The 25367-nt window shown below is 45.1% G+C and overlaps 1 protein-coding gene across 4 annotated transcripts in view; it reads right to left on the bottom strand.

Moving 5' to 3' along the window:
- itpr3 (inositol 1,4,5-trisphosphate receptor, type 3) overlaps positions 1-25367 on the bottom strand; it is a 340721-nt gene that overhangs the window by 259400 nt on the left and 55954 nt on the right. For all 4 annotated transcript variants that reach the window (XM_088289554.1, XM_088289555.1, XM_088289556.1 and 1 more), the window contains exons 8-9: positions 505-651; positions 309-404 (exon numbers count right to left, since the gene is read on the bottom strand). In XM_088289554.1, coding sequence (XP_088145680.1) covers positions 309-404; positions 505-651 — 243 coding nt within the window. The remainder of the gene's footprint in view (positions 1-308; positions 405-504; positions 652-25367) is intronic.

Below are 25367 nucleotides of genomic sequence, written 5' to 3'. Positions count from 1 at the left end.
TGCTTCAAGAAGCTTCATCTCACCATCACTAAAAAATAAATAGGTCTTGTCCCAGTTGGCTGCACACCAGGTCAAGTGTTGCGACGCAAGTCCAGAGAGCAAGTGGCATTCGCCTGTCTATCAGACCTGACTGACTAATTGAACGGCACATTTGAAGAACGTTATAAGTTTCCAAACGGAACATGTTTCAAAAGTATATATATATATATATATATATATATATATATATATATATATATATATATACATACACACACACACACACACACACACCCCCACACACACACACCGGTATATGATCTGGTTACCTCTGCTGCCAGGTAGTTTCCAGTGGCAAGGTGTTTGAAGCGATACAAACTGTTCCAGTGTCCTGCCCCTCCGCGACATGGATCATGATGGACAACCTGGAGGGATGATCGACACACAGAAAGAGGAAATGTCTCTCAGGAACACAGTAGAGTACAAGGTAATACAGACATTTTTAATCAAAGCTTATTTTCCTACCTCAACCTCCCACAGAGCATTGGAGCTGGTTGCCGATGTGGCTGATTGTCTCAAGGTTGTGCGCAGAAAAACGTGAAGTTTAGTCTTATACTCGTCACATGTCAGAAACTTCTCCTGCTCAGCATGAAACAAACGCACCACATCGCCCTAAGAGAAACAACGGTCGCCTGTCAAAATGCTCTGCAGCTTTGTCCACACTTTGCATCATACATATATCTGAATTTGCTCAGTTCCGACCACCTTTAAACCACTTTTTCGTTCGCACTTTCACCTTCGTTGCTGATCCATAACAGGCAGTGAACAGGCGCCCAGCGAAAAGTGGGAGGGATTGGGGTGGGACTAAGGACTCATATGTAGAGAAGCTATCAAATATAGGTAAAAAATAGATTTCTTGGTTTAAACCAGTGAGACACAGACGCTCGCCATCAATATCAACTATAGCTCTGCGATGGATTGCCAACCAGTTCAAGTGTGTACTTCACTTATTGCCCAAATAGAGCTGGGATAGGCTCAAGCAAGCCAGCGACCCTTGTGAGGATAGGCAGTTTGGATAATGGATGAATATATTTACGTTCACAACCACACCCAACCATATTTACAACTGTACCACGGATGAAATAGTGTGATAGGGAGTTCACAAGCGCCACGAAAAAGCTCGCGGCCAGCACTCATTTATATTGAAAAGATAGCCCAGTCTCATTTATTTGGCCAACTCTCCAAGTCAACGACTCGTCGTCCTAATTGTAATGTCCAAAGCACTCCGGCAGCCACCGAATGCCACTATCCCGGAGGTGGGGGCCACGACCGTTGGGCTGTGGGAGCAGCGAGGATGCGCCCAGAGACTGGAGACCTCTCATTAAGTGAATTTGGCCCAGCAAACAGAGCATGCGCTTGCAAAAAAATTTTACCCAAAGCTTCACACTTCACCCATTAGAACATAAACATTCGAAATATGGTTAAGTGTTATTCTAAAACACAATTCTGTTTACTGTATGGTTGGTATTTTTATGACCTGGACGATGGCCAGGGCGTGGCTCAGCCTTCCGTGCATAAAACCAGGAAATGGACGTTTGCAGCAGAGTTCCTTGCACGATTGCGTCAGCCAATCAGATGACAGCGACTACACTAACCCACTCAGCTTGCATTTTAGTAGCACCCAGGATGACGTTTCGAAAACCTGTTCCATTTTAATTACACGACCCTGAAAAGGTGTAATGGAAACGCAACCACTCAGAAGTCAAAACCAGTGTGGAACCGGTAAAATGGAAAAGAAGCTTTTAATTACTTATGTTTAACCGAACAACCGCTCAATGTAATGCCATTCCCACTCCATGTAAAGAAAAAAAATTATGTCTGCCAAAAGACTATTCGAAACAGAAGCAGGCATGGTAAGGTAACATAGCTAACAAATAAGAGTAAATGTGAAAAAAAATAACCGTGATGCTAAGTTCACATGATTGAGGTAGACCTTCAGAAATGTTCTTCCGCTTATTCAGGGTTGGGTTTTAACAGGGAAGCCCAGACTTCCATCTCTCTATCCACTTCATCCAGCTCTTCCAAGAGAGTCCTAAGGCATTCCCACGCCAGCCGGGAATCAACATTTACTGTGTAATCCCCAGGGCCTGCTACCAGTCGGAAATGCCCGGAAAACCCCACCTGGAAGGCGTTCAGGGGGCATCATGGTCATAAACTGGAGCCACATCATCTGCCTCCTCACAATGCAGACATGCAGTGACTCTACTCTGGGCCCCTTCTGGATGTTTTTGCACCCTATCTTTAGGTAGAGCCAGGTCACCCAGTGGGTGAAACTCGTTTCAGCCACTTGTGTCAGGGTTCTTGTTCTACCCGTCATGATCCACAGCTTGTACTTAATCCGCCTGTCGTCCCCGCTCCATTCTTCCCTCACTGGAGCCACATCATCTGCCTCCTCACAATGCAGACATGCAGTGACTCTACTCTGGGCCCCTTCTGGATGTTTTTGCACCCTATCTCCAGGTAGAGCCAGGTCACCCAGTGGGTGAAACTCGTTTCAGCCACTTGTGTCAGGGTTCTTGTTCTATCCGTCATGATCCACAGCTTGTACTTAATCCGCCTGTCGTCTCCCGCTCCATTCTTCCCTCACTTAGGAACAAGATCTCAATATACTTGAACTAGTCAACTTACAAGTACTTGGGTGTTCAGCTGAACAATAAACTGGACTGGAGCGACCACAGACGCTCTCTATAGGAAGGGACAGAACAGACTCTTCCTACTCAGGAGGCTGAGGTCCTTTGGCGTTCGGGGAAGACTCCTCAGGAACCTCTATGACTCGGTGGTTTCATCAGTCATCTTCTATGGAGTGGTCTCCTGGGCAGGAGGCATCTCGGGCCGGGACAAAAAGAGACTGGACAAACTAGTGAGGAGGGCCAGCTCTGTCCTGGGCTACTCCCTGGACTCTGTGGACTTAGTGGGGGGCAGGAGGATGACGGCAAAACTGTCATCAATGCTGGACAACCCAGCCCACCCACTCAATGACACTCTGAGAACACTCCACAGCTCCTTCAGTGATAGACTGTTACACCCTCGCTGTACCAAAGAGAGATTTCGCCGCTCCTTCCTGCCGACTGCTGTCAGACTTTTTAACAAGAACATTGGGTCAGGCCTACAAACGGGAGGGCATTAGTGCAATTGTGGAGTCCTAGGATGCAATATACACTACTACTGTACTTTCAGCCAATGGTGTACTTAAATATTGACCAATGATGTATTTTGTTTACCATTACAGTATTCTTATTACAGTACTTCTATCACTGCAGTATTTCTACCATTGCAGGATGTTCACTATTACAGTACTTTTGTCATTGCAGTACTTTTGTCATTGCAGTATTTCCTATCATTGCGGTATTTACTATTACAGTACTTTTATCATTGCAGTATTTTTCTATCGTTGCAGGACTTTTACCATTACAGTACTTTTACCATTGCAGTATATTTTATCATTGCAGTACTTTTTACCATTGCAGTATTTTCTATCATTGCAGTATTTTCAATCATTCGGTAGTTTTTATCATTACAGCGTTTCCCCCTCTGTATAATGGACAGGCATTAGGAGTGTTTCCTTACACTTAGATACGTTTATACTGTGTATATTTGCATGCTTTTTATGAATGTCTGCTGCTAATGTTATACATTAACGGCTACATTACGCCGCCGACTCTGTGTGATCTATATCTTTGCTGCTGTAACACCTCAAATTTCCCCATTGTGGGACTAATAAAGGACATCTTTACTCCAATTGGGGTAGGATCTCATTCCTGGATATTTCCAACGGTCTCAAATTCGGAAAGTGGTTATTTTCATCCCAACTAGAACAGTTTGATGAAGCCAACAGTAGCACATGATCTGCAAAAAGCAGAGATGCAATACAGAGGCCACCAAACCAGACCCCCTCAATGTCTAGGCTGTGCCTAAATCCTGACCATAAAGTTTATGAATTCAAAACGTCCAGAGTCGAGGTCAGCAACAAGCAGCTTAGCAGGTATCTAGCTTGTCAGCTGGGTCCAGTATGATCGTCTTCAAGCATGAACGACGTCAGTCTGTTTCCACTATGGACAAGCTTCTGTCCAAGCTACGTAACAAGGACAGAGCCAAAGCCATATAATACACACACACACAAAGGGAAGCTGCCACATTCAAAATGGCAATTCAAGATTTCATATTTTCTCACCAAATGACAAACTGCAAATCGGCCCAAAGCAGTGAATTCTTTATATGGATCAGAACAACTTATTCTGGCCCCACATTGGGCCACACCAATATCTTTAGTGAGAACAGAGGTCACTCTGAAGAGTGTATGTATTCATGTTCAGGAATGCCAAGATTAGTCGACTAATCATGACATCGACTATGAAAATCTTTGACAATTTATTTTAAGTCGACGCGTCGTTTAAATATATATATATAATTATTTGGCGCTGTGTATTTCTTTGAAAATTGCCTCATCCTGCACTTCTCCCGCTTGCTGTATGCCTGTCAGCAACGCATATGCAGTGTCCTGGTAATCCGGGTCATCTGTTATGTAAAACAGAAGCACTGTGGGAACCGCATTTGAGTTAGGCCCATGTTATTGTCAGCAACAGAGTCTGAAAGACCATGCTTATTTCACAAAATTACAATGTAAAACGTTTCATAGCAGCACGGCGGTGATACAGAAGCATCTAAAAAGGAAGGACATTGCGGCTAATGACTGATTTCATTTCTGTCATAGAGGCAGTTGTTTCTGGAAGCTTGCTGTCCTTAGCACACAGGCTACTGTGTGCGTCTGATGCAACAACACACGCACGTGTCCGTGGTACGCTAACATTGTACCGTCTACTGTCGATTATTGCGGCATCAGTCAGAAACTCACATTTATTAAAAAACAAAACACTATTTCTGTACAGCCGCAGTCGACATCGAACAGCAAGAGCACATGTGCTATCTCTTGTTCCTAAGTCGCGACCACACGCAGGGTGTTGTGTTTATGAACGCAGCACTGAAAGTACCACATGAGCTACCACCAGCCCTGAATGGCAGCACATAACAATAAAATACTTAACCTACCGAAGTTGGTAGAACATACTAATTATGGTGCTATTTATTATAATTATTTTTTTCAATTCCAGGTGCATACCACATTTTGAATGTGTCAATCAAATTATGCATACTACAGAAGCAAAACAAAACGGTTTGGATAGAGGTTAAAAAAAAAAACAATAATACGCTGTGTTTATCTTAGTTGACTCTAGCAGAGTGCATTGCCATTTTGTTACTCATATAATTTTACTTCCTTCTACATAAAGAAAATGATTGGTGCCCAAGAAGAGTGAAATATGTTTACAAGTATTTGTTTTTGTATTTTTTTACAGATAGTTTCATAGTATTAGAGCAACTCAGCATAGCTCCAGCTATTGTGATATCCGCTATATAAACAAAGTTAATTGTAGAGCAGGGGTGCTCACACTTATATATATATATATATATATATATATATACAGAGAGAGAGAGAGAGAGAGAGAGAAAGAGAGAGAGAGAATGTTTTGTACAATGTATGTAGACTGAAAAATGACTGATGTCCTGACAACTGGCTTTTTAATTCCTTCACCTTTCTCTTCCTCAGCTCGCTTTTCTGCGGAAAGTCATATTTTCAATCATATTTTCCATGAACAGTTCGAAAATGCCGCTCCACATTTCCCTTCTTTGGTATTGCAATGGTCGACTGGCAAATGAGGCAAACGCACTTCGAAAATGTCATCATGAAAAACAACTCCTCCTCCCATTCCGTATTAAAGTGATCCGTTTTTGTCTTCTTACTTGGTCCCGCAGCCCCACTCATGTTTATACCCCCCTTGAGTTCAAGAGAATAAAATGAGGGCTTAAAATTGGAGGTAACCAACTTGCTAACTTGTTAGTTGGGCTGCACTTAGCACCGTTGTTTGCGCATGCGTGGTGACCAGTGTCGCAATGAAAAAAAATCAGGTGTCATCTGACTGGGTGCCCTGTATCAATCACATGACGGATAATGATAGGCTGACATCTATTTTTTAATGTCATGCGATCTACCCATACTACCTTTGCGATCAATGTAATGAGCACCCCTGTTGTAGAGTTTCTGGTTCGACTTAAAAATGCACTAAACATTTACAGCTAAAAATGTTAAGGCTACAGTACTGCCTTCAATTTCAGTTGCTCCCATTATCCATTATCGGCCGCTTATCCGGTCGGGTCGCGGAGGCAGCAGCTTCAGCAGGGAAGCCCAGATGCGCTACATTAATAATGTTGGATTGTATTTTATTGTATTCCCTTTCCCCAGCCATCTCTTCTAGCTCTTCCGGAGGGATTCCCAGGCGTTCCCAGGCCAGCCGGGAGACACAGTCTCTCCAGCGTGTCCTGAGTCGTCCAAAGAAGCAGAGGCTCGACTCAGAGTCCCTCCCAGATGGCCGAGCTTCTCACCCTATCTCTAAGGGAGAGCCCGGACACCCATTTTGGCCGCTTGTACCCGAGATCTGGCTCTTTCGGTCACGACCTACAGCTCGTGACCATAGGTGACGGTAGGAACGTAGATCGACCGGTAAATCGAGGACTTCGCCTTATGGCTCAGCTCCTTCTTCACCACGACAGACCGATACAGTGTCCGCATCGCAGCAGATGCTGCACCGATCCGCCTGTCGATCTCACGTTCCATCCTCACCTCACTTGTGAACATGACCCCTAGATACTTGAACTAATCCACTTGGGGCAGGATCTCTTCTCCGACCTGGAGAGGGCATACAGTATTATTTTCCATTGCACTAACTATTCTCTTTTTTATCTAACTTATATATTTATCTGAATTATTGTTGTATTGCACTGGAGAGGGGAGCTCTCTAATCTCGTTGCACACGTGAGTACAATGACAATAAAGGGATTTCTGATTCTGATTCTGATTCTGATTCCACCTTTTTCCGACTGAGAACCATGGTCTCAGATTTGGAGGTGCTGATCGTCATCCCAACTACTTCACGCTCGGCTGCGAACCACTCCAGTGAGAGTTGGAAATCATGACTTGAATGAGCCAACCGGACCACATCATCTGCAAAAGCAGAGAAGCAATACTGAGGCCACCAAACCAGATCCCCTCATTGCCTTCCTTGGCTGCGCCTAAAAATTCTGTCCATAAAAGTTATGAATAGAATCGATGAAAAGGGCAGAAAAAGGCAACCTTGGCGGAGTACAACACTCATTAGAAACAAATCCGACTTACTGCTGCCAATGCGGACCAATCTCTGACATCGATGGTACAGGGACCGTACTGCCCGTATTAGGGGGCTCGGTACCCCTTACTCCCAAAGCACACTCCACAGAACTCCCAGAGGGACACGGTCGAACGCTTTCTCCAAGTCCACAAATCACATGTAGACTGGTTGGGCGAACTCCCATGCACCCTCAAGGACCCTGTAGAGAGTGAAGAGATGGTCCACTGTTCCACAGCCAGGACGAAAACCAGACTGCTCCTACTGGATCTGAGATTCATACCTCCTCGATCCTCCTATCCAGTATCCCTGAGTAGACCTTACCAGGGAGGCTGAGGTGTGTGATTCCTCTTTATTTGGAACACATCCTTCGGCCCCCCTTCTTTTTGTATGAATCTTTTTAATCATTTCCAACTGTTACAAAGCCATAACATAGTACAAACCAAAGTGTGTCCTTTCCCGATAGGATATTACCGGCATTATAGACGAGAGAGAAGAATACAAGAAGAACAACAAACAAGCATAAACCTCCTGCTCTCGAACTCACACAAACTATTAGCAACATCCATTCACACCCACGCATACAAATAAAGCACATCCATACGTCAAAAGATAGGTACACAATAAATAAAAATAAAAATCACAATAACAATAAAACAGTAACAACCACAGTATTAAAAGAGAGGCTATTAGATGTTCAGAAATATACATAAAGTTTACGACAGCCCAGGGTACCATGATGGCAAAAAAGTCAATACACACATTTATCCACCCAAATATAGGATGAATAAATGAAGATAAACAAATGAATAAATAATATAAAGCTAATGATAACATTAAGGAAGAGAGTTGTGGGGGGAGGGGCGAGGGAGTCATCTATTCACTTTCCGGGCAAATGACAAGGTTTTCTAAGTATTCCATGAAGGGTTTCCAGGTTTTAGAGAATGCATCACCAGCTCCTGAGAGCGAAAGTCTCATCTTTTCTAATTTGACATAAGTCAGATCCTCTCGAAGCCCGCTATTATGTGTCGGGGGGAGAGCATGCTTCCATTCAAACAAAATCAGGCGTCTCGTCAGTAAAGTCGTGAAGGCCAATACACGGCGTTTAACCGACTGCAGACCTAGTGACGAAAGGGAAACCAAAGAGGGTCGTGCATGGATCAAAGTCAAGTTGGATGTTCAGTACCACAGACTGCGTATCAAAAATCTGATAACAAAAATTGGCAAGACGAGTACACGACCAAAAGGTGGGTGTGATTAGCCGGTGACCGTATATCTTAGCCAGTCTTGAAATAGTATAGTATATTCTAAAAAACACTTTGTATTGAAGCAAACCATGCCTAGTACAAATGGAAGAGGAATGAACAAGCTTACGGAGATGTTCCCACCGGTCCTCAACTATCCTTATTCCAATCTCCTCTTCCCACCTCCCCTTCACAGAATAGAGCAATTGAGAGTCATGTGAACCAAAGCAATTGTAAATGGTCGCTAAATTGTGTTCCTTAAGAGGCAACCAGGCGGTAAGAATAGATTGAAGCGAAAGCTTGGAGGACCTCGACTCAATTTGGGCCCGTGAAGGGCATGTTGTAGAATCTCCATCCAACCAATGGACAAGTTTTCCAATATTGTGTGCGCAGTAATACTTAATAATGTTAGGCAGCGCAAGGCTACCTTGATGTTTAGGAAATTGTAAAATGGTCTTTTTGATGCGGGGGGCTTGGACAGCCACAAGAATGAAGAAATCAAGCGATCCAGCTGGCAAATTAAAACATTTTCTGATGAATACCGGAATGTGTTGGAACAGGTAAAGAAACTTGGGAAGCATCACCATTTTCACTAAATTAACCCTACCGGCCAGTGATAGCGGAAGAGCGGACCACCGGGCCACATCCTGTTTACACTTATCCATTAGCGGGGGGAAATTCATGTTGAATAAGGTTGTCAAAATTCTGAATTAACAACACACCTAGGTAACGGAACCTTGGCGACGTCGTCCTAAAAGGGAAGGAGTGTGACAAAGGAATGGAATAGCTAGGCGGTTCATCGGGAGAAGTTCACTTTGACCAAGTTCAATTTATACCCTAAATATTTTCCAAATTGATTTAGGATTTTGATTACAGTGGGGACAGATGAAGAAGGGTTCGACAAATACAGCAACAGATCATCTGCATAGAGGGATAGTTTATGGGTAATGCCATATCTTGTTATGCCCTCGACCCCTTCTTCAGTTCAAAGCCAAATGACCAATGGTTCCATTGCCAATGCAAAAAGAAGGGGGGAAAGGAGACAACCTTGTCTGGTACCTCAAAGGAGGGCAAAGGAGGCAGACCTCACACCATTTGGAATGATGTGTGCATTCGGACAGTTATAAAGCAGTCTAATCCATGCAATGAGGGCAGAAATAAAGCTCAAAACATAGAATAAGGATTTCCACTCGACCCTATCAAATGCCTTCCTCGCATCCAAGGAAATCACCACCTCAACACCAGGAGAGCCAATAATGTTGAAAAGGGGCGTGGTTTTGTATGACGAATTCCTGCCAGCCATAAACCCAGTCTCTTTGTTAGGAATCAGACCAGGCAGCAACTGCTGTAATCTTGTGGCCAGAACTTTGGCCAAAATCTTCTGATCAACATTCAAAAGACTGATGAGTCTGTAGCTACCACAGTAGCGACCACCTTCCAGAGTGTCCTTACTTTTTTAAGCAGAAGGCAAATGTCAGCTTCAGAAATGGTCAGAGGAAGCTTGCCAATGGAGAATGCCTCATTGTAGACATTAACCAAGTGTAGCCCCAACAGATCTGCGTATAATTTATAAAACTCCACTCCATAGGCATCAAGGTCAGGTCATTTACCAGACTCCAGCTGTCCAATCGCTTCAAATATATCTGACAATACAATTGGGGCACCAATCGTTTCGGCCATATCTACATCAACTGTCGGGTCAGCAAGGTTTTCGAGAGGGTTACAAACCTCCCAATCTCCCGGCAAGCACTCCGATTCATATGAGTTTTAGTAGAAACACTCAAAGGTATCGTTAATCATTGTAGGGTCTGAAATCACTGCTCCAGTTGCAGACCTAATCCTTGTTATCATCCGAGAGAGGGTAAAGGATCTAACCTGATGAGCAAGAAGTCAATTGGCCTTGTGCCCTGTCTCAAAGTAACAGCATTTAGTCATCAGCAGCTTCGTTTCCACTTTAGTTGTTGCCAAAAGATCGTATTCAGCCTTGAGACGTTCTAAAGACGTTGTAAAGAGCATCCGAGGGGCTAGCGGCATGCTGCGCATCAACCTGGAAAATCTGGTCCGAAAGACTAGATAACATGCCCATCTCGAGCTTCTTCCTCTGAGAACCAAACAAAATAGCTTGTCCCCTCAAGTATGCTTTGCATGCCTCCCACAGTGTACCTCTTCAGATATCCGGGGTGTTATTTATTTGGAAATAAGTGGAACTTTGTTGTCGGAAAAAAAAGATCAAATCTGAATCGTTCAAAAGAAAATGAGAAAGCTTCCAATTAGTGTTTGGAATTGAATAGTTCTATCTACTGAGGTAGGGGCATGGTCGGAAACTACAATGCTATGGTATTCACATGAGTTCACCCAATCCAGCAATTTATTGTCCAAAAAGAGAAAGTCTATCCTAGAGTAGGTGCGATGAACTTTAGAGAAGAACGAAAAAACCTTTTTTGAAGGAAAAAGGAAATTCCAAGGGTCGCAAAAACCAAGTTGTTCCACAAATGCCTTTCATGTAGGGGTGTAATTAGCTAATGTATAGGGCCTAGAAGAGGACCTGTCCAAAACCAGATCCTGAATAAAGATAAAGTTGAAGATGTCCTTTAATAGTCCCACAATGGGGAAATTTGCAGTGTTACAGCAGCAAAGATATAGATCACACAGAGGCAGTGGCGTAATGTAGCCGTTAATGTATAACATTGGCAGCAGACATTCATAAAAAGCATGCGAATATACACAGTATATACGTATATACACAGATCCCCATGTATATACACACTTCATATACAACAATCAACATATACAAGTGTAAGGAAACCCTCCTAATGTCTGTCCATGGTACAGAGGGGAAATAAATAAAAACGCTGCAATGATAAAAAAAATAAACTGAATGATGGAAAATACTGCAATGATAAAAATACTGCAATGATAAAAGTACTGTAAATGTAGGAGTATTGAAATGATAGAAAAATACTGCAATGATAGAAAATACTGCAATGATAAAAGTACTTTAATCGTAAAAGTACTGCAATGATAGAAAATACTGCAATAATAAAAGTACTGTAGTGGTAAGAGTACTGCAATGATAAAAAAAATACTGCAACGATAGAAAATACTGCAATGATAAAAGCACTGTTGTAGTGAAAGTACTGCAATGATAGAAAATACTGCAGTGATAAAAGTACTGTAATGATAATAATACTGCAATGGTAATCAAAATACAGCATTGATCAATATTTAAGCACAGCATTGGATAAAGCACAGTAGTAGTGTGTATTGCATTCTAGGCCTACACAATTGTACTAATGCCCGCCTGTTTGTAGGCCTGACCTAATGTTCTTGTTAAAAAGTCTGACAGCAGCCGGCAGGAAGGAGCGGCGAAATCTCTCTTTCGTAGAGCGAGGGTGTAACAGTCTATCACTGAAGGAGCTGTGAAGTGTTCTAAGAGTGTCAGTGAGTGGGTGGGTGGGGTTGTCCAGCATTGATGACAGTTTCGCCGTCATCCTCCTGCCCCCCACTGAGTCCACAGAGTCCAGGGAGCAGCCCAGGACAGAGCTGGCCCTCCTCACCATTTTTTTCCAGTCTCTTTTTGTCCCGACCAGAGATGCCTCCTGCCCAGGAGACCACTCCATAGAAAACCGAGTCATAGAAGTTCCTGAGGAGTGTCCCCCAAACGCCAAAGGACCTCAGCCTACTGAGTAGGAAGAGTCTGCTCTGACCCTTCCTATAGAGAGCGTCTGTGTTGTCGCTCCAGTCCAGTTTATTGTTCAGATGAACACCCAGGTACTTGTAAGTTGAGACCCTCTCAATGTCTGTTCCCTGGATATTCACTGGTGCAGGTGGAGAGTGCCGACGCGTGCAGAAATCCACCACCAGCTCTTTGGATTTCCCAGCGTTGATTTGGAGGCGGTTCTGCTGACATCAGTCCACAAAACCCTGAGTAATCCCTCTGTACTCCCGATCGTCTCCGTCAGTGATGAGGCTGACAATCGCAGAGTCATCAGAGAACTTCTGCAGGTGACAGGTTGTGGAATTGTATTTGTAGTCCGAGGTGTAGAGGGTGAACAGGAAGGGAGCCAGCACAGTTCCCTGCGGCGCTCCCGTGCTGCAGAGGAGCACGTCAGACACACAGTCCTGTGTTCTCACGTACTGTGGCCGGTTTGTGAGGTAGTCGTGGATCCATGTGATGAGGTGGTGGGCCACTCCCGCCTGCTCCAGCTTGTCTCCCAATAAGGCGGGCTGGATGGTGTTGAAAGCACTTGAAAAATCAAAGAACATGATCCTCACAGTGCTCCCCGCCTTCTCCAGGTGGGAAAGTGAAGTGTGGAGCAGGTAGATGATGGCATCACCCACACTGATGCCAGGCTGGTATGCGAACTGGAGTGGGTCCATCGAAGAGCTCACCAGGGGGCGCAGATGAACGAGGACCAGTCTCTCTGGGGTCTTCATCAGATGAGACGTCAGCGCAACTGGTCTGAAGTTGTTGAGCCCCTTCGGATGGGGGGGGGTCTTTGGAACCGGAACCAGGCAGGATGTTTTCCACAGCTGGGGGACTCTTGCCAGCTTCAGGATCAGGTTGAACATGTGCTGGACGATTCCACACAGCTGGTCTGCGCAGGAATTGAGGAGCTGGGACCTAATCCCATCTGGATCCGCTGCCTTCCTCGCCTTCATCTTCCTCAGCTGGTTCTTCACCTGAGATGTTGTGAGGAACAAGGCTGAGCAGGCTGGGAACTGAAGCCTGTGGAGAGAGAGGGAGGAGAGAAGAGAGGAGGAGAGAAGAGAGGAGAGAGAGGGGAAAGAGGGTCTCGTTCGCAACGGCAGGAGGGGTTGGTGGGGGCTGCAGCAGGGCAGACTGAGCGGGGGCAGGCATTTGATCAAACCTATTGAAAAATAGGTTCAACTCATTTGCCCACTGAAGGTCCACGCCCTTCTGGGTCTTACCTGGTTGTCCGTGGCCTTGATGGTCTTCAGGCCCCTCCAGACTTCCCTGGCATTATTCTTCTGCAGTTGTTCCTCCATCCGCATCCTGTAGGACTTTTTCCCCTCTCTGATCCTCCTTCTCAGCTGACGTTGCACTCTCTTCAGCTCCTCCTTGTCGCCTGACACAAAAGCCATCTTTTTCTCCTTCAGGAGAGCTTTAATGTCCTGTGTGATCCAGGGTTTGTTGTTGGAGAAACATCTTACACTCCTGGTGGGAATGATTTTCTCCATGCAGAACTTAATATAGTCTGTAATTGTGTCTATTAGATCATTAATGTGGGCTTCACTGAATACCTCCCACACAGTTGTGTTGAAACAGTCCTTAAAGGCCTCCTCGGCGTCTCCAGACCATCTCTGAACTGTGCGTGTCACAGCTGGCTGCCTGCGGACCAGAAGTTTGTACACAGGCATGAGAGCAACCAAGTTTTGCTCAGCTTTGCCAAGCGGGGGGAGGGGCAGTGATGTGTACGCCTCCTTGGTGTTGGCATAGAAAAGGTCCAATATTATATTGTCTCTGGTGTGGCAGGTTACATTTTGTGTGAATGAAGGCAGAGAGGAGGAAGGAGAAGCATGATTGAAGTCACCAGAGATAAGAAGCAGGGCATTTGGGTGCTGTGTTTGTAGCCTGCTCACAACTGCAGTCAGTACGTCACAGGCTGTCTCACTGTTAGCAGAGGGTGGCACGTACGCCGCCACCGCGATCACATGTCTAAACTCTCGCGGTAAATAGTACGGACGGATGCTAACAGCTATCAGCTAAATGTCTCGACTGCAAAGTTGCTCCTTAATAGTGATGTGCCCAGGGTTACACCATCGATCATTAACAAACACAGTCAACCCTCCTCCTTTCCTCTTAACGCTCTCCAGTGCCCTGTCCGCACGTAGGATTTGGAAGCCGTCCAATTCCACGACAGCGTCCGGCGTTAGCTCTGTTAGCCACGACTCTGTGAACATCAGCATGCTAGCCTCCCGGAAATTCCTCTCGTGCCGGGTTAGCGCTGTTAGCTTGTCCATTTTATTGGGAAGGGATCTAACATTCCCCATAATCAGAATCAGAAATCCCTTTATTGTCATTGTACAGTGTGCAACGAGATTAGAGAGCTCCCCTCTCCAGTGCACTACAACAATAATTAAATCAAATATATAAATTAGAAAAATAAGAGAATAAATAATGTGATGGAAAATAATACGAAATTGGATAAATAAAACACATTACGTTGCTGTTCTGCAAGGTAGGGGTGGTCGTGTGTGTGTGTGTGTGAGTTCAGAATGGTGATGGCTCTCGGAAAGAAACTGTGTTTCAGTCTATTAGTCTTTGATTTGATGCACCTGTAGCGCCTGCCAGAGGGCAACAGGTCAAACAGGTGTGAGTTCGGATGAGTATTGTCTTTGACGATATTGAGAGCCCTGCACAGGCATTGGGTGGTGTAGATGTCCGACAGGGAGGGGAGAGGGCAGCCTATAATCCTCTGCGCCGTTTTGAATGTCTTCTGGAGCCTCACTCAGTCTGCCTCAGTGCAGCTGCTGTACCAGGTGGAGACACAGTAGGTCAGCAGGCTCTCGATGGACGAGTGGTAGAAGGCCAGCAGCAGCTTCTTGTCGAGGTTGAATTTCCTGAGGACCCTCAGGAAGTGCAGACGCTGGTGGGCCTTCTTTACCACTGCTGTGGTGTTGTGTGTCCAGGAGATCTGTACTCCCAGGAACTTGAATGTGTGGACCCTCTCCACACATTCACCTTTGATGTAGAGGGGGGGTGGCACAGTTTTGTTCCTCCTAAAGTCGTTGACAATCTCCTTTGTTTTTGCAATGTTGAGTTGCAGTCTGTTGTCCTCACACCAAGCCGTTAGTCTCTGGACCTCCCCCCTGTAGGCTGCCTTGTCACCTTTCGAGATCAAACCGACCACTGTCGTATCGTCAGCAAATTTGACGACGGTGTTGTTACCGTGGGCCGGGCTGAAGTCATAGGTGTAGAGGGCGTATAGGAGAGGGCTCAGCACGCATCCTTGAGGGGAATCGGTGCTCAGCGTTCGGGTGGAGGACGTGTAGGGGCCGAGCAACACAGTCTGGGGTCTGTTGGTCAGAAAGTCCTTAATCCAGATGCGTGTGAGGGCAGGGAGGCCGAGAACGTCCAGTTTGGAGATGAGGATGTCTGGCATAATTGTGTTAAATGTGGAGCTGTAGTCCACAAAGAGCATCCTGGCATAGCTCTGCTGTTGTTCCAGATGGCCCAGCACAACATGCAGAGAAGTGTCGATGGCGTCCTCAGTGGATCTGTTTGCTCGGTATGCAAACTGGTAGGGGTCCAGTGTGGGAGGAAGGCAGTCCTTGATGTGCTGGAGAACTAGTCTCTCTTCAATGACTGGCGTGAGAGCAACAGGACGGTAGTCATTCAGGAGGACTGCGGGTGACTTTTTGGGGACGGGAATAATGGTGGAAGTCTTCAAGCAGGAGGGGATGACTGCTTGAGCCAGGGAGCGGTTGAAGATCCTGCAAAAAACATGTGATAGTTGGTGGGCACATGCTCTGAGGACCTTGCCTGGTATTCCGTCGGGTCCAGTAGCTTTCCTGGGATTAATAGCCAGGAGCACATGGAGTGCGGGGGTGTGACGGTTGGGGTGAGTCAAAGCGAGCAAAGAAGCAGTTTAGCTCCCCTGCTAGCGCCGCACTCGGGTCTACAGATGTCATGCTACCGCCTCGGTAGTTGGTGATGCTCTGTAGATCCTCCCGTGATCTGTTGCTGGCGAGGTGAGACTCCGGCCTCCTCTTGTAGTCCGTCTTGGCTAGTTTAATGCCTTTTTTCGGGTCAACACGAGCCACACGGTACAGGGCTCTTTCACCTGACCTGAAGGCAGTGTTGCGGGACTTGAGGAGAGAGCGAACTTGGCTGGACATCCAGGGTTTCGCGTTTGGGAAGGTCCGTATGGTCTTGTTCAGGGACACAGTTTCCATGCAGAACTTGATGTAGTCCAGTACACATTGTGTGTAAACATCAAGTTCCCGATGATCAAAGATGTCCCAGTTGGTGTCTTGAAAGCAGTCCTGTCGTTCACTCATGGCGGACTCCCGCCAGGTTTTCACAGTCTTTGTGGTGGGCCTGGATCTGCATCTGAGAGGGGTGTACGCAGGTGTGAGCAGCAAGGACAGGTGGTCTGACTGGCCGAGGAGGGCGAGTGGGAAGGCTCTGTATCCGTGCTTGATGTTTGAGTACACATGGTCAAGAGTGTTGTCTCCCCTCGTTGGGCACTTGACATGCTGGTGGAACTTTGGGAGTACAGTCTTTAAATTGGCCTTATTAAATTCACCCGCTACGAAGTGAATGCCATCAGGGTGGGCCCGCTGTTGTTTATCGATGAGGCACGCAAGTAGCGAGAGCGCCGTGCTAGTGTTAGCATCAGGAGGGATGTAACCAGCAGTGACGAGCAATACTGTTAGCTCCCTCGGGAGGAAACGAGGCCGGCATTTAACGGACATGTATTCGATGCCGGGGGAAGAGTGCTTCTCAATGATTACGCTGTTATTGCACCAGTTCTCATGCACGTAAACACAGAGCCCCCCCACCCCTGCTATTACCGATGTCTCTCGTTCGATCCGCGCGATATAGCGAGTGCCCAGCTAGCTGGATGCTAGCGTCGGGAACATTGGCGTGCAGCCAGGATTCCGTGATGATGATCACACAGCTGTCTCGCACATAGCGGTTTCCCAGGATTCGTAATTCCAGATCGTCGGTTTTATGGACTACGGATCTGGCATTGGTGAGGTAGAGACTCGGCAGTGGTTGCTTGTGGGGCTGCTGTCGTAGCGTTAGTAGGACACCGGACTTGCAGCCCCGCTTCTGCTTCCTCTCTTTCCGTCGTCTGCGTCGTCTCCCGGTCCCGATGACAATACACGGTGAGCCGGGCGACCTCGCTAGTTCGTCGGGAATTTTGCGATCATAGCAAAATTCCTCTGAGATGGTCATTTTGTATCGATATCCAACGTCCACGATGTCCTGACGGGTATATCAATACTGTGCCGCAGTTGGTGTTAATAAGACCAAGCAAACGTAAATAAGAAGTAATAAAGAGCACTAGGATGGAGAGCCGTTAGCCGCTGCGTCTATGCGCGCCGCCATCTTGGCAAAAAAAAATAAAAATAACGGACGGGAGGACAGGGTGCCTGGCGTTTAGACCCCGCACGACATCCCCGTCTCTTCCTCCTCAGCTCGCGGGGGATATCGGGTCTCCCTCCGGGGTTAGCACGGAGTGCTAACAGCTGGTCTCTTGTGTCCACGATCGATCCGTAGCTAGGAGTTTCGTCTCCGGACACGATCACGCAAAAAACAGCCCCCCACAGCAGTAAAACCACCGCAAGTTGAATGTCCATTGCTGCGATGAGGTAAAATAAATAAAACAGGGTTAAGGGAAAAAACACACGAAAGAGGCTCAATAGTGAACCAAGCTGCTGTGAACAGGCAGCCACTCGTGCGGCGCAAGAACCGTAATCTCCAGAATGAGGTTTAAATCTCTGCCTATGATCGGATAGTGTTGACATAGTGTTAACATTCCATGACACCAATCTACAGCCCCACGTCATGAAAGAAAACTACTCACCCTTCTTGGGAAACTTGAAGTGAGAAGATGCCATGAGGTTTGGGGAGTGGGGGTTGGGATGTATAATAAAAATAATCATTAAAAAAAAAAAAAAAAACCTGAAGCACACACACACACGCACGCACGCGCACGCACACGTGCACTCACACGCACACCTATAGCTTCTAGTTTTTATCCATTCTTAACAACCTTAACCCTTTATTGCTCCCACAGGCAAACATTCAGAGATCAAACCCCTCTTTCCAAATAAAAGCCCTATACCAGAAAAAAAAGAAAAAGAAAACGATAAGGTCCACTGTGCCTCCAGTGAACTCACATAACATGTACAGTCCACAAAAAGCAAAAGGAAATAATCTTGAATAATAACAGTAATCATAACAGTGACGGCAACCCTGAGTAGCAAAACAATCCCCCAGCCCATGCCACAACCCTTAGCAGTAGTAAACAGTATACAGCAGTAAACAGACGCAAACATTAGCTGCCTAGCAAACTGATTGTGGTCACCATATGTCAGCTTGGAAGGGAAAAAAAAAGAGCACAAAGCTACGCGTCATCCAGAGAAGTCAGAAAAGTAGAAGCCTCTTCAACCGAAGTGAAACATTATTTAGCATTGTCTTTCTTAGTGATTTTGAGCCTAGCCGGGTAGAGCAAAGCAGGTTGCAAGACCAGGTTGTACAGCTTAGTCATGACATCACGGTAGGCCGTGCGTTACTCCAAAACGTCAGGTGGATAATCCTCATATGCGAACCGGCGAGCCACGGTAATTCAACACGTTGCTCCTCCTGCGAGTCTCATGAATGACCAGCTCCTTGAATTGATAGCGGTGAAAACACACGATCACCGGCCTGGGTTTTAAGCCTTGACGAGACTCCGATGAGCCCCATCTAGTTCCACGGGAGTCGGCAGCAGTTCGTCTCGAAACATCTCCACAAGAGCCTCCGGGGATCTTCCACCGACTCTGGAAGGCCAATAATTCTGATGCTGTTACGTCGACTTCACCTTCACTCCAGGTCGGAGCTCCTTGACTTAAGGCCAGGGCAGGCCTCCATTAGCATGGAGACCGTAGCCTCCAAACTTTGAATGCGGTCATCAGTCAAGTTGAGGCCGGACTCCAAGCTTACAATCCGTTCGCAGTAGAGCTTGTTAACCACCTCGGTTACTTCAACCCCAGAGATAGGTGAGTCCGCTTCGCCAATCGGTATCAGCTGCCTCCAGAGTCCCACCAGCCAAAAAGACCCGATAGGACTCCTTATTCAGCCTGACAGCATCTCTTACCGCTGGTGTCAACATCGACCACCTTATGTCCACAACTTCGATCGGCTGCCTCAATAATGGAGACACAAAACATGGTCCACTCAAACTCAATGTCCCCCGCCTCACCTTGGGGAAAGTTCTGCCGGAGATGGGAGTTGAAACTCTTTCTGACAGGGGATTCTGCCAAGCGTTCCCAGCAGACGCTAACAATGCGTTTGGGTCTGCTGGATTGGACCGGCATATTCCCCCACCATCGGAGCCAACTAACAACCAGGTGGTGATCAGTTGACAGCTCCGCCACTCTCTTCGCCCGTGTGCCCAAAACATGCGGACGCAAATCCGCTGACCTGACTACAAAGTCGATCAGCGAACTGCCGAATAGGGTGTCCTCGTGCCAAGTGCAAATATAGACACCCTTATGTTTGAATATGGTGTTCCACGACAAGCACAGAAGTCCAGTAACAGAACACCACGAGGGTTTTGATTGGGGGGCCGTTCCTCCCAATCACGCCCTTCCAGGTCTCACTGTCATTATCCACGTGAGCATTGAAGTCCCCCAGCAGAACGAGGGAGTCTCCTGGGGGAACGCTCTCCAGCACACCCTCCAAAGATTCCAAAAAGGGTGCTGTTTGGTGCATAAGCACAAACAACAGTCAGCACCCGTCCCCCCACCTTGAGGCGGAGGGAGGCTACCCTCTCGTCCACCGGGGTGAACCCCAATGTACAGGCGCCAAGCGTCAGTCACCTTGGGCAACTCCAGAGTGGAAGAGTGTCTAACCCCTCTCAAGAGAACTGGTACAAGAGCCCAGGCTGTGTGTGGAGGTAAACCCGACTACGTCTAGTCGGAACTTCTCTGCCTCACACACCAGCTCAGTTACAGTAAAATACAAAAATGAGGCAAAATTTGAAATGAAATAAAAAAAAAAAAAAAAAAAAATATATATATATATATATATATATATATATATATATATATATGATTTATCAATATTTTTGTTTTTGTAGACGTTAAGCTGTTTCCGCTTTGTATGTATATATGCTCCAGAGAGAAAACACTAACGTCACCTCTTGTACGAAAACGATGCCCAATCGTCGCTATATACGATAGCGGCACGGTGGCCGACTGGTTTGCACAATGTCCTCACAGTGCAGAGGACGTGGGTTCGTGGGTTCGATATAAGGCTCCGGCCTTCCTGTGTGGAGTTTGCATATTCTCCCGCACTGTGTGGGTTTTCTCCGGGTACTCCGGTTTCCTGCCACATTCCAAAGACATGCATGGCAGGTTGACTGGACACTATGAATTGCCCCTCTGTATGAGGGTGAGCGCGGATGGTTGTTCGTCTCTGTGTGCCCTGTGATTGCCCGGTACCCAGTTCAGGGTGTACCCCACCCAATGCCCAAAGATCGCTGGGCTAGGCTCCAGCACTCGCCAGGTGATCAATATCAATAGAAAATGGTTTTGATGAATTATCAATCTAATAAAGAGAAACAACGGGGCAGAATATTCAGCGTAAGTAGAGGTGGGGGGGAATTCAAATTTTCAGATGCATCGTGATTCTGACATGGACCAAATACAATCAATTCACTGACGTCCACGTTGCGATTATATAAATATGTTAATAAATGTAGTACATAATGTTTAAAATAAGGCGGAAATAAAAAGCGCGGTGACTGTCATTTCCGGGACGCGCACAAGGATTGAGGAAAACAAACATGGATTACTGCCATCCACCTTGATGTGAGATCCAAAATGCTCCTTATTTAAAAGCAGATGTATGGGATCACAACAGTAGAATTTAACTGAACAAGTGCCACATTATATGTATACGATGTCGCGCTAAAATAAATACTTTGGTCACACAACAAACCTGAGTGGTCATGTAAGTCGATTCCGCCCTGCGGAGTCTGGGAGACTGCTGGCTGTTGTTGCTTCCGCTAAAAGTGGCACTACCGATCAGAGAACAATCAAGAAAGGAATTTGAAAACTTCCAGCATCGTTGGAAAAGTGCAAGCGAATTACGAAGGCCATCTTGCCAATTATTGCCAAGCGTTTGCATCCTTATTCTGTCGTGGAAAACAAGCGATTACGAGTACTATCTCATACATTGGAGCCCAGGTGCACCATACAATTCCAATGCTATTTTACTGACACGGCGATGCCGACACTCAACAACAAAATCAAAACAGAAGTCAGGGCCGTGCTGTCAAAGGCAAATGCGATCGGCGTTCCATGTGATGCGTGGACGTCTGTCGCCACCGAATCATTTTCATCATCGTCTAACTTGGCATTTCGTCACCAAGTTAAGGTCATATGTGCACCAATCAAGGGCAATGAATGAAAGACACACAGATGCTTATGTTAGATAATAATATAATTGTTTAATGTTTTGTCAAGGGGATTCTGTGCCAACCATTTAGTCTGAAGTCAAGTTCATATTTTTGTTAGTAGGAGACATATTTCTTGTGAATTGTGAAATACGTTTGAGCGATAGTTACAGAATTATACATTTAGGCAATTCAGGACAGCCTTTTTATTTTGTTGAATGAATGTATCGCTGAGCTGCGGATACGGAATATTGTATTTGTAAGAGAAACCACTGCATGTTTACAAAAATTTAAAATCAGCAAAGCACTTTTTCAAGCTTCTGGGACTGAAGCATATGCACAATTTTAATTCAATGGTAGTTTTTGTGTTCATTTATCTAAATTCATGTTGAAGAGCCGAAACACATTTATTTACTTTTTTTTTGCTTTTTTTGTCAAAATGACATTTAGTTTGGTATAGCATTTTTTTGGAAATGGTTATGGATGACTGCATTGCTTAAACCTTGTAACTTTACATTTTACCCACATTTCCATCAGTTTAATAAAATATAATGGGAACAAATTTTATCTTTTGTTTCTTCCTACAAATGGTGTTTTTGAAAACCGCAAGTGAATTTTTACTCAATGACACAAAAAAATTGTGTTGTGAAAGTGCATCAAGACAGATGAATTAAAGATGCCTCAATAACCATTTTATAATCGAATCGCCCCTAAATTGTAATTGAATCGTGAAGCGCCGAAAGATCCCCACCTCTATTTTTTTTGTGTTTTTTTGTATTTCTATAAATGACTGGACAACACATTTGTTTAACATTACAAAAGTTCAGACAACCTTAAGTTTGCTCGGATTTATCCGTTTACAAAATACATAGCAGTTTCCACTACGTGTGCATATTTTCAAAAAATTTGTTCCACATTTATTTGCATCGTTGATGTGAGATGTGAAAAGAGATTACAATTGTTTACAAAGTACTTAACCAATTTTGTTTAAATAAGAGTGTATTTAATCTATACTGAACAGTGTTTGACTTTTATCTAGATATGTTGACTTAATTTTGAAGGTTAAATGATTTAAACATTTTAAAATAAAACTAACTGGAATGCAGCCATTTTTTCTTTTTTTTTAAATTTTCAATAATAAAAAAAAAAAAAGAAAAAAATCAATATAAAGCGATATTGACCGATATGACATTCTTACTTACATACATACTTGCAATATAGTTTTCAGCTATATCGCCCATATGTCACGATCCATGTATTATCGTTGCAGCTGGGTGGGCGTGCCCGACGGCGCGCTACTTTTGGACTCGGCCGAGAGCGAGACGCGCTCACGAGCCACACTGCTGCGACCCATGAAGATAATGAGTCACGGACTATTGAAGCCATCGACGCGGACACACTCGCGTCGGATTATTGACCGAACTTGCTCTTGTCCATGTGCCTTCGCTACAGTCTTCGCCCAAGTTTTCCCGTGTATGGTGTTTGTAAGTTTTTGTTGTTCCTATGTTTCAGCTACGTTTCGGCTCGCTTTCTGTTCTCGCTTCGTGCATTGGATCCAACCTTACCCTTTTGTGGAAGGACATTCTCGTTTTCGGTTTTCTTGCGTTGCAAGCATTTTCTGTTCCTCGTTTTGATTTTCCTGGTGTGAGTTTTCTCCACCAGCGCTTTTCGTTCTCGTCTCCCGACGACAGTAAATATAGATAACCAAGTATTATTGATAGCAAGTTATCTTGCCTATTGAGCATTGATTGTCATTTGCCGGTCAAAATAAATCCTTGTTACCCAACCTTTTCCCTTGTCAGCGCCTTAAGAATTCACCCTCACCGCTTTCCAGCCCTGGCTGGAGAGCGGTCCTCACACCATATACGTAATATTTGTTGCTTTGTGAAAACATTGTGCAGAACATGGCCAAATAGCATACTGGAGTTCATAAAACATACATACATAGCATTCTGGTTACCCCCAGGGATGGGTGCTGAGCCCTCTCCTGTACGTTATCTACACCAAACTGCAGCCCAGCCCACGGAAAAAACACCATCTTCAAATTTGCTGACAATACAACAGTGGGAGATGAGACATCTGATAGGGAGGATGTCCAGAGACTAACGGGTTGGTATGAGGACAACAAACTACAGCCAGGGTTCGCGGTTAACCGCTTCCCGATTGCTCGGGGCAAGTGAAATTTGGCCACGGGCAAGGTAAAATTATGGGCAACTTGCCCAAACGGGCAAGCATTTTTTTAAAGCAGCCAAATATCTTTAATTTCGACGAAAACTGTGGTGTGATCTGTTTGTGTGCACTGTATGGTGATGGTTTAACCCAGACACCCCTTATGTTGTGGTATGGTCCATTGGCCTTATCGGGGGCAATGGGCGGGCGCTACAGGGATCAGTTAGTTCAGTGAATGTCAAGTTAAAGTGGACGTCAATAAATCCCGCAGTATTGGAACTCGCTGTAGTAGCATCCTCATTTGAAGTTTGAAAAACACAACTAAAACCTACGATATTTCGGCCGAATATTGACAGCCGGAAGTTTTCTTACCTTCTGCGCATGTTTACAAGTGGCGACGAGTTCGTTCAAATCCGAACATTTCGGATTCCTCTGACATGACTAAAATAGTTCGAATATTTTTAAGTAGACAATTCAGTTGTGAGTAAGGAAGGGAGTAATATTTGATTATTGGCTGTTAATTCATTAGCTCCATGATGTGACCTGACATAGTGTCAGTGACTGTGTTCTGTTTATGCTATGAAACTTATGGAGGCAGCGCCACAGGCACTGGTCTTAAAGGAATACACAAATTTCCCACACTCATAATTTACTCATGTGATTCCTCAATTAATACGCTCTCCTGGACTTAAAATTGATCATCTGGATTGCTGTAATATCATTTTCCCAATTTAACATGCAGATTTGTTAATTATTAAAACTACAATTAACATTTTCAATAACTGCACAGGATGATACATTTGCTGTTGTGAGTAGGGTTTCATGGTTGATGATGAAAACAAGATTAATTTATGCTTATCAGATTATATGTTTATTTACATTTGTGGCGCACATTTTACAACCATAAACATTTTATTCTTAGAGAAAAAAAATTGTCACTTGCCCAAGTAATTTGGCCACTCGGGCAAGGCAAATTTTAGTGCCACTTGCCCTATGGGCAAGCAGTTTTTAAAGTTAACCGCGAACCCTGTACAGCTGAACTCAAAAACCAAGGAGATCGTCATTGACTTCAGGAGGAATAAGACACCTGGTATGGCAGCTGCACTGAGGTGGACAGAGTGAGGCTCCAGAGAACAGTCAAAACAGCGCAGGGGATTATTGGCTGCCCTATCCCCTCCCTGTCAGACATCTACAACAGCCTCAGCAGTGCTCACAAGATCGTAAAGGACAATACTCACCCAAGCTCACAACTCTTTGATCTGTTGCCCTCTGGCAGGTGCTACAGGTGTATCAAAACAAAGACTAACAGACTGAAAAACAATTTCTTCACCTCCATGCTGAACTCTCGCACACAACTGCCCTTTCCTTGTAGAACTACAACATAATGTGTTTTATTCATTTAATTTCATATTTATTTATTATTTAATTATTTAATCTTTAATTCATTGAATTTTTATATTTTATTAAATTATTTGTAATATTGCTGTAGAAGGGAGCTCCCCTATCTAGATGTACACTGAGTACAATGATTCTGATTCTACTGGCCAAATCTGAGGTTTTGA

This window comes from Idiotropiscis lumnitzeri, chromosome 3, assembly GCF_059441095.1.
Source record: "Idiotropiscis lumnitzeri isolate Australia: NSW breed Sydney's pygmy pipehorse chromosome 3, RoL_Ilum_1.0, whole genome shotgun sequence".
Classification (NCBI taxonomy): Eukaryota; Metazoa; Chordata; class Actinopteri; order Syngnathiformes; family Syngnathidae; genus Idiotropiscis; species Idiotropiscis lumnitzeri.
The sequence above is the reverse complement of the archived record's forward strand: the minus strand, read 5'-3'. Positions and strand labels throughout refer to the sequence as shown.